The 17864-nt window shown below is 41.5% G+C and overlaps 2 protein-coding genes across 2 annotated transcripts; one reads left to right on the top strand and one right to left on the bottom strand.

The window, feature by feature from the left end:
* Nucleotides 1-588: 588 nt before the first annotated feature.
* Nucleotides 589-5969, bottom strand: dhdh.2 (dihydrodiol dehydrogenase, tandem duplicate 2). The gene is made up of 7 exons (XM_066701630.1): nt 5813-5969; nt 4692-4803; nt 3387-3550; nt 2706-2958; nt 2385-2509; nt 1662-1812; nt 589-1159 (listed from the first exon to the last, which is right to left on the bottom strand). Exons 1-7 carry the CDS (start codon nt 5900-5902, stop codon nt 1050-1052), a joined length of 1005 nt encoding a protein of 334 aa, XP_066557727.1. The 5' UTR covers nt 5903-5969; the 3' UTR covers nt 589-1049.
* On the top strand, nt 5901-17508 carry LOC136748794 (tubulin polyglutamylase ttll6). The gene is made up of 16 exons (XM_066702839.1): nt 5901-5972; nt 6620-6638; nt 6825-6939; nt 9329-9616; nt 9728-9768; nt 10143-10261; nt 10731-10861; nt 11648-11804; nt 12470-12613; nt 12937-13022; nt 13211-13436; nt 13822-14006; nt 15695-15883; nt 16217-16352; nt 16537-16752; nt 17110-17508. The coding sequence occupies exons 1-16, from the start codon at nt 5901-5903 to the stop codon at nt 17506-17508; spliced, it is 2523 nt and encodes an 840-aa protein (XP_066558936.1).
* Nucleotides 17509-17864: the final 356 nt, after the last annotated feature.

The following is a 17864-nucleotide window of genomic DNA, read 5'->3' as shown; positions in this document are numbered from 1 at the left end:
CTTTTTGTGGAAAGGAAAATATTTTCCACTTGTGGATCCTGTACAAACCCATTTCCCCCTTTGTTTCAGGGAGAGGTTGTTGGAATGATGCGCCATGCAGCAAGAGGCCGCTTTGTCCGTGAATACAACAGTCATTTGAAAAATCTGCAGTGTGATCAGTAAAAGTTGAATCGGCCATTGTCTGCCTTCCTTTCATTTCAATCTGGCATTCTGTCTGTGGGGCTCCCCTATCAGTGGAGGGGTAGTTTTAAAACCACATCTGCTTGTGCTGTTTTTGCCTGATAATGAATTGTCTGATGAACAGTCCATACAGACCCCTCCAAGGCTCTTTGCAGGTCTGCTTTTAGCTTTGAAGTAGATTGCCTTAAGAGCAGATAAGAATGGGACAAACTTCACAGAGAATACAGCTTCAGGAAGAGATGTTATTAGGTAGGCTTCTACATCATTCAGGTTCAAGTTGTGACTTGAGAAATATGGTAAATCACAAATTAATAACCATTAGTGCAATCATTACTTTGCTCCAAATTGACCTGTATTCCCCCACTTAAAAAAAAAAAAATCAATGAATTTGCAAATGATCACAAACAGTAATTTTCTCTCTTGGTTTATTAGTATGCAACACCCATTATCAACAGATGGGAAAACACCTGCTTTGCATCTCCTATCGATTGACAAAATTGTTTTAAACTCCACCACCCTTGCCAACCTACTGATTCCATGATCTCATGTTCATAAATACATGTGATGCCATCTAGCAACTATTGAGGAAAGATGACATGGGGGGGTAAGCGTTATAAACTCTGAACTTTGATAAAACCTCTGGGCTTTGCACAACATTTTGACACTGTTCACAATGAACTAAGACACCCCTCTAAATGAGAAACATAATGAAGACTATATGCCTGTAGAGGAATAAAGGGCATTCGAGTGATTTCACTATACTGTGAAAAGGTATGTGTGACTGAAAATGACCACTGCCTAGTGTCTTGTATTTAAAAATAAATAAAAATGGAGAGCAGCTGTGGCAAGGGGTGTGTAGCATCCCAGGCTCAGACAGAATCCTGCCTGTACACAACCCCCACTTGGCGCCTCGATTCGTCCAGGATCTCCATGAGCAGAGTCGAGTCAGCCAGCGTCATCCGAGGGCTCTCCTTCAGGCCTGCGGAAGCATATCTTTCATGGACATTGCGCACAAACCACAGACGGGCATCTCCTAACATACATCACCTAGGGATCCTCCGTCTCTCCTGAGATGTTCAGCTGGGTATTAAATAGGTTTAATCTTACCTGATAAAATCACAAATCAAATGACTTCAATACTCAGCTGCACTACTTGACCTTGGTTTCCTCAACTTTAAATTGTTGAAATAATAAATCTAGTTTAATGATGTCAATCAATCATAGCCAGATCCAATCTACCCGAGTGTTGGATGTACCCTGGCCCTCTAGGATCACACTAGTTTTTCCAAGGTTTAATCAGCTGTGTTTTTATAGACTAGCCACATTGACTATCACTGATTCAACCCAGAGCAGGCTGCCAAAGATGTAAGCTAATCTAGTAGTATCTGAAGTTGAAGTTAATAATTCTCATGTCCTGCATTTCATGAAAAGGTAAACTTTCCTGAGAGTGAATATATCATTAGGGCTGATGGCCACTGTACCTTTCAGAAGACACTGACGGACTTCTTCAGCCTCATAGCGCAGGCCAGTGCTGTTGAGAAAGTTCAGGGGCAGAGAAGGCTTGGGCAGTGGGTACTCGGTCTCTTCACCGTTCACAATCAAAGACGTGGGGCTCCACATGTGCTCAGGGATCTAAGGGACAACCAGAGAGCTTTAAAATTAAATCAGCACTACCTGACAGGAATCATGGGTCAAAAACTCCAAACTGCAAATTGCAAATAAATGACCTTTTTATTCCTGTCCCTTACAAAGTTGAGTGATATTTAACTGCAAAGCATGCGTTTTGTTCTCTTCAAACTGAATGTCACTCAAGTTGCTTGGAGACTTCTGCTTGTTTGGCAAAACCATTTATGTGTCAGCAAGAATGAAAAATAGTGAATCAGTTGTGGTTCTGTACTTTAGTTATTTGTGGATTCTGAGTATAGCTGGACTCTAGAGCCCACATTCCCACATATTCACACCTGAACATATATCAGTCACATGTCCATTAATCCACTGCATTGTTTCTTTCCTATTCTGTTTACATTGTACTAGATCCATAGAAAATCCTCACATACTGCTCAGCAATTGCTATTGAACACTGAATTATTATTGCTCAAACAAAACATGCAAGTATGTTCTGGATGGGTGCATTCAAATAAAATGTGCTTCTTCGATACTGTACTATCAATGCGTCTCCATTCATACGTAAAGTATCAACCTACCTTGATGGTCCCTTTTGTGCCTACAATGGTGGCATCATTGGGCAGCAGTACAGCAATGGAACAGGTGCATATGGCAAGTCTATTCTTGGAATACTTCAGAACCACAGTCATCGCTTCATCAACACCTGAAACATGCTGGTGTTAGTGGCTAACACCCCACAGTGCCTCGAAGAATTATTCAGACATGGCTACAATTGCTACTTGATGGAAAGGTTGTATGTGAACACTACAGTGGAAAAACAAAACTGCTTATTCAGTATATGGATATTCCAAGCTCAGCGAGACCCCAGTGTGAACACAGTTTGGGAACTTTAGGCCTACCTGTATCCAGACAGACTCCTGTGGCCGTGACCGACTCGGGTTTCTCTCCGCTGAACACCATGCACACAAACTGCAAGCAGTACACCCCGATATCCATCAGAGCACTGCCCCCAAGTTCCTTCTCCACAGTCCGAGGAACGTGCAGCAGGGGAACCCCAAAATCAACCTTCACCACTTTCACTTCTCCTATCGCTTCCTGGGCCAGCAGATTACTGATCTGGATGGAGGCGGGGAAGTACCGTGTCCACACCGCCTGGTGGAGAAGAAAAACATCTCTACTACAGAGTCATGTGTTTCAGTCTATGCTGGGAAAGTTTTATTTTACTAGAAAAGCATAAATCCACAGAGTCCTGTTTTTTACTGGAAGAAATGGTGAAGCGAAATGAGGATCACTTGTTCGTGCTGTGCTTGAGTGCTGAGAAGTTTCCATTCCTTGAGTAACAAAGCTAGCCAGAGAGGAGATACTAGTTATCAACTATAATAAATATTCTGCCATTCATAAACTGCACTTCAGTGGACCTGTGTGCACACTGCATGGTCCACTTCAGAAAAATGTTGCACCTTTTTCAAACAGTTCCCTAGATTATTCTGTATTACCAATAATAGGAGGGAAATACTTCACTTGGAACAAATAATTACCAGACATGATCAATCTGCTTTTACTGCTCACTGCAGGTTTACCTCCATCAAAAACACATTGTTCTCCTTCGCTGCTGCTATGAGCTGCTGCAGTTCTCGGGAATTCATGGCGATGGGTTTCTCACACAACACGTTCCTCTTGCACTTCAGGAATAACAGGCCCACTTTGACGTGCTGCGGATGAATCGTCCCGATGTAAAGCACATCTGCCGAGACACAGGTTCTTAGATTAGCGGCCTTATTGAAACTGAGCTGGCGCTTCCTGGACACGCCACTGGGGGAAAGACGACATTCACAATGATCTGCAATCCACTTAATCCGCCTCATGGCAGAATTTCACAAGAGGGAATTGGATTCTGATAACTGAAACGCCGTCCTTTATACATATCAAGTATATCAAATTGCACCACAGCCTTTCCACTGTTTAACCTATATTTGACAACCAGACTGACAGAAAAGCCTCCTCACTTAGAAAAATACATACTTGTGGGAGAATTTACTTTTATTATGTTCTGTATATTATTTCTATATTATTAATTGTTTCATGTTGTTATAGTATTAATTGTTTCAGCTTTGTCTATGCAGCACTCATCTGTTTGTATTAACCCCTTTTTGGGAGCTACTTTGATTGTTGTTTTGCTAAAACAATTTTGATCTGTAGCTTCTAGCCAAACTAAGGAAGCTACACACATCAACCAAGCTCATGTTGCCTCCACCTTGAGGTTCATTGTTTCTTGAATCGTATACAGTTATTGTCTTTTGAATACTTAATCAACGACTATTGGTATGCATAGGGTAACTTGAGCTCCTCCGACTGGTTTGAGCTCATACAACTGGATTTGATTGAGAAGACTGTAACCTATTGTCTATCAAAACATACAAAAGGTCTTCTTCCAACTCACATCAGTTCTTTTCCTCCTCATGTGAGAGGAGGGCTCCGGGTTAACCTGTATTTATGTTTTCAGCAATAAACTTATTACTTCTTCATCTGTGTATCCTGGGATTTACTAAAACCACTACATACTTAAAAAAAGATGATGAATGAATTACTTAACATAAATCAATTCATATATTATAAAACAGAGAAAACACACTTGGATGAATGGAATGCTGTTGGGAAGTCGTTTTTTAAAATCATATGAAGAATGCTACTTGTGCTATGAATAATATGTGGGGACTGTAATGGAGTAATTTTACATCCCTGGATATCTCCTTGCATAATACAATCAACATTCAAAATTACTCCTAAGGTGACTTTAACCTTGCCTGTGTGGCCATGCGTTCTTCCCAGTGCAGAAATCTACACGGGGCAGTATTGGCCATTCACAAACACTAGCAGGTCTTTACCAATATCATGGTCATTGGCCAGTTCCTCATAGCTCCCGTAGGCTCTCTCGATGCCATGCCTCTGGGAGAACTCCTTGGCACGCTGAAGGTCTCTGGATGCCACTGCCACAACCTGAGAAAGTCAAATGCACCTATTTAATGACATGTTGTGAGGTAATGTAGGAGGTGTATAATATATAGTTATTCTCCTTTTCAAATAATACATTAGTGGACCTAGAGTACTGCCTTAATGATGGCAAAACGCACTACCACAAAGAATGAATGCCTCAGTTATTTTGCCTTTTTTATTATCATTGGGGGGTGTTCTGCAGAGGTCAAATGTTACAATGGTATAATGTTAAAACTAAACCATACCCCTGAACTGCATTCGTGCATCATCTAAATATAGAGCTAGTGTGTGGAGACGTATTTGATTTCAGTACTTTCTACAAAAAAAAATGTGTTTAGATTGCAGAGATGGGGCAACCTTTTTAGGTGACATGGGCAACGACATGCACATTATGTATTATACAATGAATATTAAACAACTCTGGGACAATACGCATTGAGTGTAGCGAGAGTAGTTGGAAATATTAGATAACTGAAACGGATTTAATTAAATTAAAGCACACCTTATGTCGCCTACTGTAAGAGCCAGCTAATCGTAGAGCATTGCTGTCCTGTGCAGAGGAATTACACCCTGACATCACTGAGTAATGTTACCCCGGCGAAATATAAATCGTACAGTACTAACTAGCAGCAATGAACGACATCACATTTCTAACTTTAAAAGCAATTAATGTACTTTTAGCGGTTAAGCAAAGGTACAGTGTCAGCTCATACAACGAAGCATGCAGTGCATTATGCGAATTCAAACGTATTGGACACACAGCGACACGTAGAGGCTACAGTCAATTGGTTGCGTGTGTCATTTAAAAGTTAATATTATGATTTTGAAAGCACAAGATTGAGATTTACTATCTTCTCAAAATCCCCCTAAACTCAATGCCTGTCAAACGCACCTCAAAGTTTAAATAAATAATGTCAAGCATGTATTATGCACGTAGTTGTATTGAATCCAGTTTCCCTAAACAAAGTATTTGATACTGCTTTCCGCAAGACTATTCAATGTCCTCCTCTACCTGGTGGTCCTCTGGGGGCAGCGTTTTCAGAGCCACGGTGAAGTCGTTGCTGATCCGTCCGGCCCCACAGATCCCCCACCTGGTCGCCATGATCGCAGCGCAGCAGAGCCGCAATGGCCGGCCTGAGGGACCAGCACGTCTCCGCCGGCGAGCTGCTGCCGTCAGCGATACAGCACAGGGCCGGCAGGGGGAGCCACAGCGCACACGCCTCCCACAAGGGAAAATATTGTGATTGCATCGAGTCTGAAACCCCGAATGCAAAAGCGTTTCAGTCAATAAATACATACGATACAAAGAGTGCAATACACAGCCATTTACAGAAAGTGTAATAACAATACATAAACCTATTACACTGATGCATGTAAACTCGGCAAAAAAAGAAACCTCCTCTCACTTTCAACTGCTTTTATTTTCAGCAATCTTAACACGTGTAAATATTTGTATGAACATAAGATTCAGACATAAACTGACAAGTTTCACATACATGTGACTAACAGAAATGGAATAATGTGTCCCTGAACAAAGGGGGGGTCAAAATCAAAAGTAACACTGAGTATCTGGTGTGGCCACCAGCTGCATTAAGTCCTGCAGTGCATCTCCTCCTCATGGACTGCACCAGATGTGCCAGTTCTTGCTGTGAGATGTTACCCCACTCTTCCACCAAGACACTTGCAAGTTCCCAGACATTTCTGGGGGGAATGGCCCTGGCCCTCACCCTCCGATCCAGCAGGTCCCAGACGTGCTCAATGGGATTGAGATCCGGGCTCTTCGCTGGCCGTGGCAGACACTAACACTCCTGTCTTGCAGGAAATCACGTCCAGCGAAGGTGGGTTTGTGCCCATAGGCGACGTTGTTGCCGGTGATGTCTGGTGAGGACCTGCTATACAACAGGCCTGCAAGCCCTCAGTCCAGCCTCTCTCAGCCTATCGTGGACAGTCTGAGCACTGATGGAGGGATTGTGTGTTCCTGGTGTAACTCGGGCAGTTGTCGTCATCCTGTACCTGTCCCGCAGGTGTGATATTCGGATGGACCGATCCTGTGCAGGTGGTGTTACATGTGGTCTGCCACTGCAAGGACGATCAGCTGTCCTTCCTGTCTCCCTGTAGCACTGTCTTAGACATCTCACAGTACGGACATTGCAATTTATTGCCCTGGCCACACCTGCAGTCCTCATGCCTCCTTGCAGCATGCCTAAAGCACGTTCACGCAGGTGAGCAGGGACCCTGAGTATCTTTTGGTGTTTTTCAGAGTCAGTAGAAAGGTCTCTTTAGTGTCCTAAGTTTTTATAACTGTGACCTTAATTGCCTACATCTGTAAGCTGTCAGTGTCTTAACGACCGTTCCACAGGTGCATGTTCATTAATTGTTTATGGTTCATTGAACAAGCATGGAAAACATTGTTTAAACCCTTTACAATAAAGATCTGTAAGGTTATTTGGATTTTTACAAAATTATCTTTAAAATACAGTGTACTGAAAAAGGGACGTTTCTTTTCTTGCTGAGTATATTACTATTACTAAGCTGACCCACATGTTTTGACTTTAATCATTGGTAACAACTAGTGATAGAACTGGTCCAGGGGTTAACAACTGTCTCCATGGAATTACAGAATTACATTTAAATTTATTTAAGAATGACCAAAATATCAGTAGTACAATTAATATAAAATACAAAGCATACATTCTGTAACAACTGCAGACATTAGTCAGGTGTGCTAATGCGAAGGGAGCTGAGAATAAATCACAAAAAACAATAGTTCTAACAATGTATAAGCAAATAATTGTACCTTTGCTTGTCAAAATGTATCAAAAAACAGGTCTTCCAGCACATTTTGAATACAAAATGCTGAATACAATATAACTAGTCAAACAGTTACATAAAATGGGAATGTTTAAAACCAACAAATGAAGAATAAGAGAGGCTTATCTCGGCACCTTGGCACCCAGGGGCAGCAACCCCAGCACAGCACTGCCACAACAAGTTACCTGCTGAAGATCAAGACAGAAAATAAATACTGAAATATACCCAGACAGACATCTTTGTATCCTCCTGTGTGTTTTGTGTCCCTAGATTATGTAAGCCTATGATTTTAATGTAACTGATTTCTGTAATACCAGGTAAGTTACTATATTGCATTTTCCCTGTAGCCCTGAATACAGCCTATATATTATTACTAGCTGCCATTGACCCACTTAGACGAATTACCCTCTGCCGTCACGGGGTTATATTCCATTCATGATCATGACGTGCTTTCATATGCTATGTAACACATAACACGTATCTATAATTTTACTATTTTAGTTACCATACCTGTTATTATACTACAGCGACTAACCCATTCACTGTTGCATAGTATTAATGATGCTTCTTCCTAACCTACAGTAATGCATGTCCAATAAAATCTCACGCAGGAAGCACTGTCGCATGCAGACAAAGCATCCTCTTCATTTCAAATCTATGTTTTATGATGTGACTTGGGACTATTGATGAAGCTGCATAAAAGCATTCATAATAAAGTCAAAAGAAACCACCAGCAGGGGGAGACAGAGTCGCTGTTTTGTGTGCTTTTGTTGTGTTCACGGCTCTAGTGCCAGTCAGGGAATACACAACCCGGCACACACGCAGTCAACACACATATGTGCACATACTGAACTAAAGCAAGACACATGTTGATGTTTTTTACCATTAAATATTTAGTATTTTTGATCATTTGGGAGGCGAATGGGCTGAGCGCCACCTTCTTGCATTGCGGTCTCCAAGGTGACGATGTGTGTTCATGTTGACATCCTGCAGGGGAGCCGGGGGGTCAGTAGCTGTGTTTTGTGCAACATACCAGTAATATATGTAAAATGCATGCATGCCCGAGTATGTCTTTTCGATTAGAGCATTGAAAAAAACATATTGAGTTTCTCTGGGAGAAAATAAGGCGAGGTCTAAGCAGGTGAGACCCGGTTATCTAAACTTCCTCGGTAAATAGTATCTACACGTGTATTATGTGTCATCTTTGCATAGGCCTTGTGTATTAGATTTGATAATGACTGTTTAATTCACATTTCGCAGCACTGAGTTTTAGAACACGATCATTTATTTGGTTATGAAATTGCATTTGTGATTTTAAATGATCTGAATATACTTTGCGTGTGACATAACTTTTTGCATACATTATATTATTGAATTATTGTATGGGGGCATATGCATTGAGTTACCATTATCATTCCTGCAAGACACTTTGTAATGCTTTGAATGTATCATGTGTAAACTGTAAATCATAATATAATAATAATAATAATAATAATAATAATAATAATAATAATTCCTGTTAGCATCAACCCAGTGCAATAATCCAGAGTATGATCCAGGTCTAATTTAAGCACTTTCATTTTAAAACACACTTTTCAAATTTGGCATTTTACATTATGGAAGTAATTTCATATTAATGTTAACTTTAACTCCCTGTTCCTCAGATGTGAGCTTGATTGTCCTTTTAAGAATTAAGAATTGTTCTCTGCTGTTCCAGAATGAATGCAGAGTCAGAGGAAGAGAGTGAACTGGGAGAGGAGGATGAAGGCCCGTTGAGCCAGGAGGCACAGGGGGAGAGGTTGAGAGATCCTACAGAGGGGGTTCTCAGGGGACCCACCAGAGGAGAAAGGCAGGTGGACTCCAGTAGGGGAGAAAGTGTTGGAGAAAGGAGTGCGGAGCGGAGGAAGGCAAGCAGTGGGAAAGAAACAAAGCAAACGCCAGTCAAGAAAACCAAAGGAGCGAGCAGCTCAGACATACACAAGAAAAAGAAGAGGAAGAAATCGAGGTAAAACATGAGCTTTTGCAGGATTTCTCAAAGTAACCAAAGAGAAAATTAATAATCAAATCAGCAGTAGATTTAGAATCAAATACATTTTTATGTATTTATTTATTTTAGATTTCTGGGGATAAATCTGACTAACTGCAAGTATGAGAGCGGTAAGAAAATGTCATTGTTTCTTCAGACTCACAACGGACAATTTGTTCTTGGTTATGCATGAAATGCTGTGTGGGGTCTCACTTTAAGTAGGATCTGGAGTCCCCAGCTGACCTTGAGCTCATGTATAAGGTAACTGAACACAGTATACTGCAGGGGATTATGGCAGTTATAAAGACAGAGTTTTACCATTTTAATCTCAGATTGGGATTGTGTGGTGGGAACGTTTTGGGGGATTGTGCCATTCTTACACATTGTCTATAAATCACACAGGGACGTTTCTTTATTTGTTGAGTCAAGCTTTCAGGGACTTACCCAAAGTTTTAGTGTGTCTTCTGTTGAGCACTGTAGACGTTTGCCACTTGTATGTTGCCAGTGAGGAGAGCAGCACAGGCAGTGGGTCTGAGAGAGGTGAGTGAGGACGAGGAATGGATCCTTTACTGGACCGACTTCTCCGTCTCCATGGAGCGGATCATGGACATGAAGAGCTACCAGGTAGGAGAAACAGAGCTGTGGTCTTCACATGGGATAGGTTATTCAAAATCTGGCACTGAATAACATTTCACACTTGCAAGTGTGTAAGTAAAACAATATTTGGTACAAATATAGTACTATAGATGTGAGTGATAGGTTATGCAAATAATCAGCAAAGTAAACATTTCAGTTGCCAGCTTTAGCTAACAAGCTTTAACCAGGGAAATACAGTGGAACTATTTATTTTGGCAGTATGTCAGAATAAAGGTATCTTCTATAGTTAGAATATGTGCCTTGTCTGAGTGAATAAAATAATTATATCGGTTTTAAGATTATGGTTATTATGATTAGGCCTATTATTATTATTATTATTATTATTATTATTATTATTATTATTATTATTATTATTATTATTATTATTGTATAGTGGTGTATAATAGAAACATAGAAAAAAATTGTATCTACAATGCAAGTACCTTTCTTTCATTAGAGAATTAACCATTTCCCTGGAATGAATGAGATCTGCCGAAAGGATCTGCTGGCTAGAAATATGAACCGGATGCTGAAACTTTTCCCAAAAGACTACGTCATCTTTCCAAAAACCTGGTGCCTGCCTTCAGAGTAAGTCGTCAAGATAATATTTAACAAATACAGCCTTTAATTGTATACAACATAGGGCAACCAACAACAGCAAAGCAACCTACTTCGGTCAATAGTTCAATGGTAAAGTAAAGACTAGGTGTGCATAGACAACAATCTGCTTAACATCCGCACAAAGAATAATTATCCAAGCTGTGCACAAAAGGCTCCCAATGATCTATAGGCCTGTAAAGAAATGCTCCTACTGTGGAAAATGATCTATCTTTGCAGATAATTATAGTTTATCAGTGTTCAAAGAGAGTGTGGTAGACTTGTGAAGACTGAGAGGCATGCAGTAGCAGCAGTGTGGGTGAACAGAGCATTATAATGCAAAGGATTATCATCCTCATTGAGCTCCCCAGCCTCATTCACAGCCCGTCACCAATGGGTCTGACATCTGCAACGTATTCTAAAGAAGAAGAATGTATGCTAAGCTTGAGTGAATATTTAATTAATCTGTATTATCAGCAGTACTGGTGCAGCACAATCATTTCCAGCTAAAAAATATTAAATCTGCTTTGACATGCCAAAAAAAAAATAGATGAGGAAAAAAAGAGTTCTGAATTATTTTGCCAAATCTAGAGATAATCCATTTTGACTCCAATTGATGCAGCAGATGGAAAAGGAAGATAGTTTTTTGTTTTTAAATGAATGCCTTCTAATAATAATAACAATAATAATGATAGAATAAATTAGTAATACAAAAATATATCGGAAATTCGTTAAGAAAATCAGATGTGGTTCCAGATTGCTCTTTGTATTTTGCAGTTACATTGATTTTCAGGCATATTGTCGGACAAAGAAGAACAAGACGTTCATTTGTAAGCCAGACAGTGGCTGTCAGGGTAAAGGGATCTACATCACGCGCAACCTTCGGGACATCAGCCCCGACGAGCACATCATCTGTCAGAACTACATCTCCAAGGTAACTGCCCATCTCCAGGGTAACCATCTGTCTGCAGTCTGACTTGGCAGCATCGCCGGCTTTTCCATGTTGTGAGGGTGAGGATGAAATATATGTACATAAAAAGACTCTGAAAACCAAAGCTGTGATTAAGGGAGCACCTGTGATCTTCTTGAGTCAGCATTTAAAAAAAAATGTTGAGATTTAATGAAGACATCTGCAAAGAGTTTCATTTCAAGAAGGCAAGAAACATACCTACAGCAAGATTGCTCACTAATTGATTTGAGGTTTTCCTGGCTTTTATTACTGGTTCTTCCCAACAGCAATATTTAAACTGAATTATTATGGGGCAGTTGGCATTAATGTCACATGATCAAGACAGGGGAGCTTATAGTGCTTTTTGGCTATTCCAAATCATTATGCAGGATGACTTACAATTGTTACAATATGTCACTTTATTTTTACATTTGTACCCATTTTTACAGCTGGGCATTTACTGGAGCAATCTAGGTAAAGTACCTTGCTCAAGGGTACAACAGCAGTGTCCCTACCTGTGGATTGAACCCACAACCTTCTAAGCCAGAGTCCAGAGCCTTAAGCACCAGTCCACACTGCTGCCCAAGTAGTCTTTAAGCTGTTAATCTTGCTGACAAATCAAAAAGTATTACCCTTTATCTGTCCTGCAGCCTTTCATCATTGATGGGTATAAGTTTGACCTGCGTCTGTACGTGCTTGTGACCTCCTGCGACCCTCTGCGAGTGTTCCTGTACCGGGACGGGCTGATGCGCTTTGCCACCTCCAGATACAGCCCCCCCCACAGCAGGAACCTGGTAACAAGCCTCCTCACCCACGTTTGCATTTGGTGCATTTTCAAATAAATATTTCTGATACAGTCCCCTCGACATCCAACACATCATATCATATATCAAACAAATGCACAGAGACATATCTGCCTTTAGATTGAATCCAACACAGAAAAGAGACAGTGTGCCTGCCAAAATTGTTAGAAATATGGTAACTAACATGGGGCTTTCTGAATAAACATTTATGAACGTGTACATTTCTGTATTGATGTCTAATGACTGGGAAGTAAAGAATACAATTTCTGCTGTCTGCTCATTCTCTCCCTCTCTCTTTCCATTTCTGAATCAAGGACGATGTTTGCATGCATCTGACGAATTACGCCATCAACAAGCACAATGATAACTTCATCCGAGATGAGGAGATGGGCAGCAAGAGGTGAGCATTTTTAAAAGAAGGCTTCACAGTCCTTTACTAAAATACATAATCTTAAAATAAATACATACATTTTAAATATGCATGTTTTTTTGCTATTTTTCTTCTTGTGAATGTGTACAGTGTGAGCAGCCATAAGTTTGCTTTCAAGTGACAAAAGCCAACTGTCTTTGCCCACCTGGTCAATCTAGAAAGCTGTCAACATTTAAGTCCTGGTTAGAGCACCATGAATACGATGCAAAGGGACTGTGGAGTGAAATGGAGGACGTGATCATCAAGACCCTGATCTCTGCCCACCCCACCCTGAAGCACAACTACCACACAGGCTTCCCCAATCATCTGGGGCCCAGCTCCTGCTTTGAAATCCTGGGCTTTGACATCCTGCTGGACAGCAAGCTCAAGCCCTGGTTACTAGAGGTATGGCACACTCTGGGCTGTCCGGAGTCAGGAACACCCCCAGCTGCCTGACAGGGAAGATAATACAGAGATGCTGTATCATCTGTGACAGACCCAGAGATTTTCAGATGCTTGTGTTTTGTTTTGAAATAAATTGTAGTTTGTGTGTTTACATTTTTTGACAAAGGGCAGTTGTTAAGGGCTTGTAATTTTGTTCTGTATTGGTTTTTGCTATACGCTACTCTGGCAAGTTGTGTCCTCTCAGTTGTTTTTCCAATCACCATACAGGATGTCAACTGTCTGTAACTTCAGAAAAACAAAAATCAGGTTTAAATGCTTGTTAGACTCAACATCTGACCTCTTCCTCTTCCAAAGGGAGTTCATATCTCTGTCCTTGGTCTGGCAGGTGAACCACTCTCCCAGCTTCACCACGGACTCGGCGCTGGACTGCGAGGTGAAGGGGGCCCTGCTCACGGACACGCTGCAGCTACTCAACCTGGGGATCGGTGACAGCCTCCGTGTCCTGGAGGAGGACAAGCGCCGGGCCAAGGAGCGCCTGCTGCAAACACAACAGCCAACCCACACGTCTAGGTACAAAGCAGCTATTCAGAGCACTACAACTATGCTGACACTAAAACTAACATTAAACTCTGCTTCCTTATGCTCCTGTGTACTTATGTTTTGTCAGCACTTCTATTATGTTCCTGCCACTTCTATGTCTGCCCCTCCCTTAAGCACATACCTCGGATTTAACTTTATAATCTGCACTTATTAGCTCTCTATAATAGGGTGTGTGTGTGTGCTTATTGTATTTTGGACTGATTTTATGGATGCCCTTTTGTAATGCATTCAAATTTTTCTTGTGTAAACTGTAAGTCGGATAAGTACGGAAGCGTATTAGGGCCACGTAGGGAGTGTTTTTGTTTTTTTTCTCTCTCAAAGCACGAGGAGGTTATATTCTGAGAAAAAAGTCTGAATTTCTGAGATTAAAGTCAGAATTTCCAAGATTCCAAGTTAATATTAACAAGTTATATTTTGGAATTTGATTTAGTAATAAGGAAATTCCTTGGCTGTTGGCACAAAATCACCATATTATTACAGGTATTTGAACTTCGAAGAGACGTTGTCGCGAACTGGGCCTTTTCAGAAGGAGAAACCATTCGGATTTAAATTACATTACATTATTTGTCAATTTAGCAGACACTCTTATCCAGGGCGACTTACATTTGTACCCCTTTATACAGCTGGGCATTTTACTGGAGCAATCTAATTGAAGTACCTTGCTCAAGGGTACAATAGCACTGCCCCACCCGGGATTTGAACTCATAACCCTAACCAATACTCCACAGTGCTGCCAGAATGAAGTAGCCTTTGTGCAGGAGGAACTATTGAGTAATGGCCAGGTGCAAGGTTATCGCTGGGTGCATCTTGGGCTATTCAAAGGGGATTCATCTCAGACATTCTGACTTTATTCTCAGAATTTACCACCCCATGAGGCGTAGATCATGCGTCTCCATTGGTCCACTAGGTTTGAGTGACGCTTCTTCCTAACCCAATCAGTGAGCAGGTGAGCTGGTCTGACACGTCACCACTATGCAACAAATATTTTACTTTACCACTGATTGTACCCACATGATTGTACCTACATGTCTACTGATTGTAGTGGGGTGCAACTACATGGCTTCAGAATTTATTATTTACAAAGCATGTTTTAATGAAAGTTATAGACAATCACTTTCTACATATTGCATATTTGTTTATTTTATATAGCGTTTTTTCTCATCTTTATCAATGGTGCCAGTAATTTTGGAGGTGACTGTATATTTACAGTATATACACCGATCAGCCATATTGAATATGATGTCCCTCCATTTGCCTCTTCCTAAATTATGTGAGTTCCATCAGTCTGGCACTGTGTTATCTGAGGAGCTGAATTAAAGTGCTTGTGCAGGTTACATTAATATGAACATGATATTAAATATTTTACTCTGAATACATAGCAGGTGAATCCTGTGTTTTGTTAAAAAAAAGAAAGAAAAGATCCCAGTATCATAACCAAAGGGAGTCACTCCAGTGCTCTCGCTTTAAAATTATTCACTTTTTTATTTTTGCTCTCAACATCCATTTTTTCTCAACGTTATTTTTCTCATTTACAATATATTTTATTTTGAATTTGTTACTTAAGGCGCTAATTTGATCCCATATATCTGTGTGAGGGCAGAGATTTGAGTAACCCTGGCTCTGGCTGTGTATTGTTGCTGTTCCCCTCTTGACCACAGGAGGGAGCACTTCCTTCACACTCAGGCCTCGTGGCTGGCCCAGCTGGAGAAGCACGAACAGGAGCACGGCGGCGGATTTCAAAGAATTTATCCTTCAGCAGACTTTGACAAATACAACAAGTTCTTCCAGCACAGTGGCTCCCTCTTCCAGGAAACAGTGGCCTCTAAAGCCAGGGAGGAGTGTGCCAGGTAAACAGTGAATGGATTTAGACTAATTGGAGCAATACGTGTACATTACAGGACACCTGATATACACTCATTTCCATGTAATGTCAATCATACTTGTTGCTGTAGGTTATATTTCCTGTTCTGTAGTAAGTATTAAGTGCAGACAGAAGAAACAGTTATAAACCACAGTTATCCGGAAACCTGTCAGAGCACAGAAACTGTCAACAGTTCATTATACACAGTCCATTGGTATGGGTGGAATACAGAAAATAATATGTGTCAATAGAAGTAGAATTGTAAAATACATTCACTTCAGAAGAGGAAGGTTTTTTTTTCTTCCTGTGCCCCCCTCAGGAAGATGCTGGAGGAGCTGCATATGAAGAAGGAGCAGGTCAGACGGCCACCGCAGCCAGGGAAGAGGGGCAGCCGGGGGGAGTCCTCTGAGAAAGCCCTCCATCCCAGGAGCTCACGACACCCAGCTCCCTCTGTTGTGAGTGAAGAATCAATGAATATGAGATCTGCTGCAAAGTTTTGAAGAGGCCATTACACCCATTTTGATCGTCTGGTTGTTTTGCAGCCTATTGATGATATTACTATAAATCTGTACCCGATCTGTGAAAGTGCATGTTATTTGTATTATTTATTTGATCTATTCCTCGCTTAATGAACGACAGAGCTGGAGTGGCGTTTGGTGGGACTCCTACCAGCCCGGGCTGATCATGGAGGAGGAGGAGGCAGAGCGGCTGTGTGGCCTGGAGCAGCGGGATGATCTGCTGAGAGGGCTGGGAGTGGTGGAGTTGGTCTGCCGCCTGATGGAGGGAGGAAATGCAAGCAGTGCAGCTCAGCACGTTGCCCGCCACTACCGCCTGGATAGCCGGTGCAGAGGGAGGGTGAGTCCTACAGCCAGTCTATACACCTGTGTGGCACAAGTAGCGGTTACTTTTATAACATACTGCATTTGCCATGTGATGTTTGGCTAATATGAAACATGTAAAATAGGGTATTTGCATAATGCAGACGAAGCTTTGCAAACATCATTATGTACCTTGAGGTTGTGGTACAGCACGGAGCTGCAATGCTTAGTTAACTAAGTTATGCAAACACAACAGTACAAACTGCAGAAAACAATTCTACGGATATATTGACTTTGTTAGAGAAGGACATCCTACTGTGCATTTGTATTGTAAACTCTTATAAACACTGCTAAGGTAAGCTGTTAACAGTACACCCTCTGCTTCTCTTTGCAGGGGTCATTGAAACAGCATGGCTTCTCTCCTCCTCTGAGGGCCCCAGCTCTTACAGCTCCCTCCAGACCCGCTGTTCCTTATCCTGTCTACCTGCAGCCTCTTTCCAGTGGCTTCCCCCGCCCAACTCTGGCCAGCCAGGCCCTGTTGTCAGGCCTAGCCAAGCTGGGCCAGAGGCGCCTGTACAAGCCTTCGCCATGGAGTGGAGAGCGAGATCCCAGTCTGCTGTCTGTAGGAGTGGCCAAGTTGGGCTTTTCCGAGCAGACGGACAGACACCATAGGGGCAGAGGCCAACTGTGTAAGAGCTGTGATTCTCAACCCCATCTCCTGCATCTGCCATGTAGGGTGACCCTGTCAAATCTTTCTAAACACAGTTCAATGGTGCAGTTTCAAACTTGTTGAAATGAAATGTGAAATGTGTCAAAGAGAAGTAGAGCTTCATTATAATTTAGTTTAGTCATATGTGCTCTCAAACAACTTTCCCGTAAACAACAAATTTATATTTACTCCTGTAGTCTTTTGAATTTATATTTTGTTTTCATAGTCCCTGGATCCTGTTTTGCCACAATTCTTATTTTACATTAGACACAGTTTTTTTGTTTTCGTTTGTTTGTTGGTATTGACAGCCGTTTTCAGGTGTCAGGTGTCCTGTCTTTCTGACTTGGTGTTTACGGTTGTTTTTCTGCAGCTGGCTTTGTGAGGAGGCCGGGTTCCATGGCGGGGTCCGTGTCCTGCTCTGTGGGCCTGTACCGCACCAG

This window comes from Amia ocellicauda, chromosome 4, assembly GCF_036373705.1.
Source record: "Amia ocellicauda isolate fAmiCal2 chromosome 4, fAmiCal2.hap1, whole genome shotgun sequence".
NCBI classification, from domain to species: Eukaryota; Metazoa; Chordata; class Actinopteri; order Amiiformes; family Amiidae; genus Amia; species Amia ocellicauda.
The sequence above is the reverse complement of the archived record's forward strand: the minus strand, read 5'-3'. Positions and strand labels throughout refer to the sequence as shown.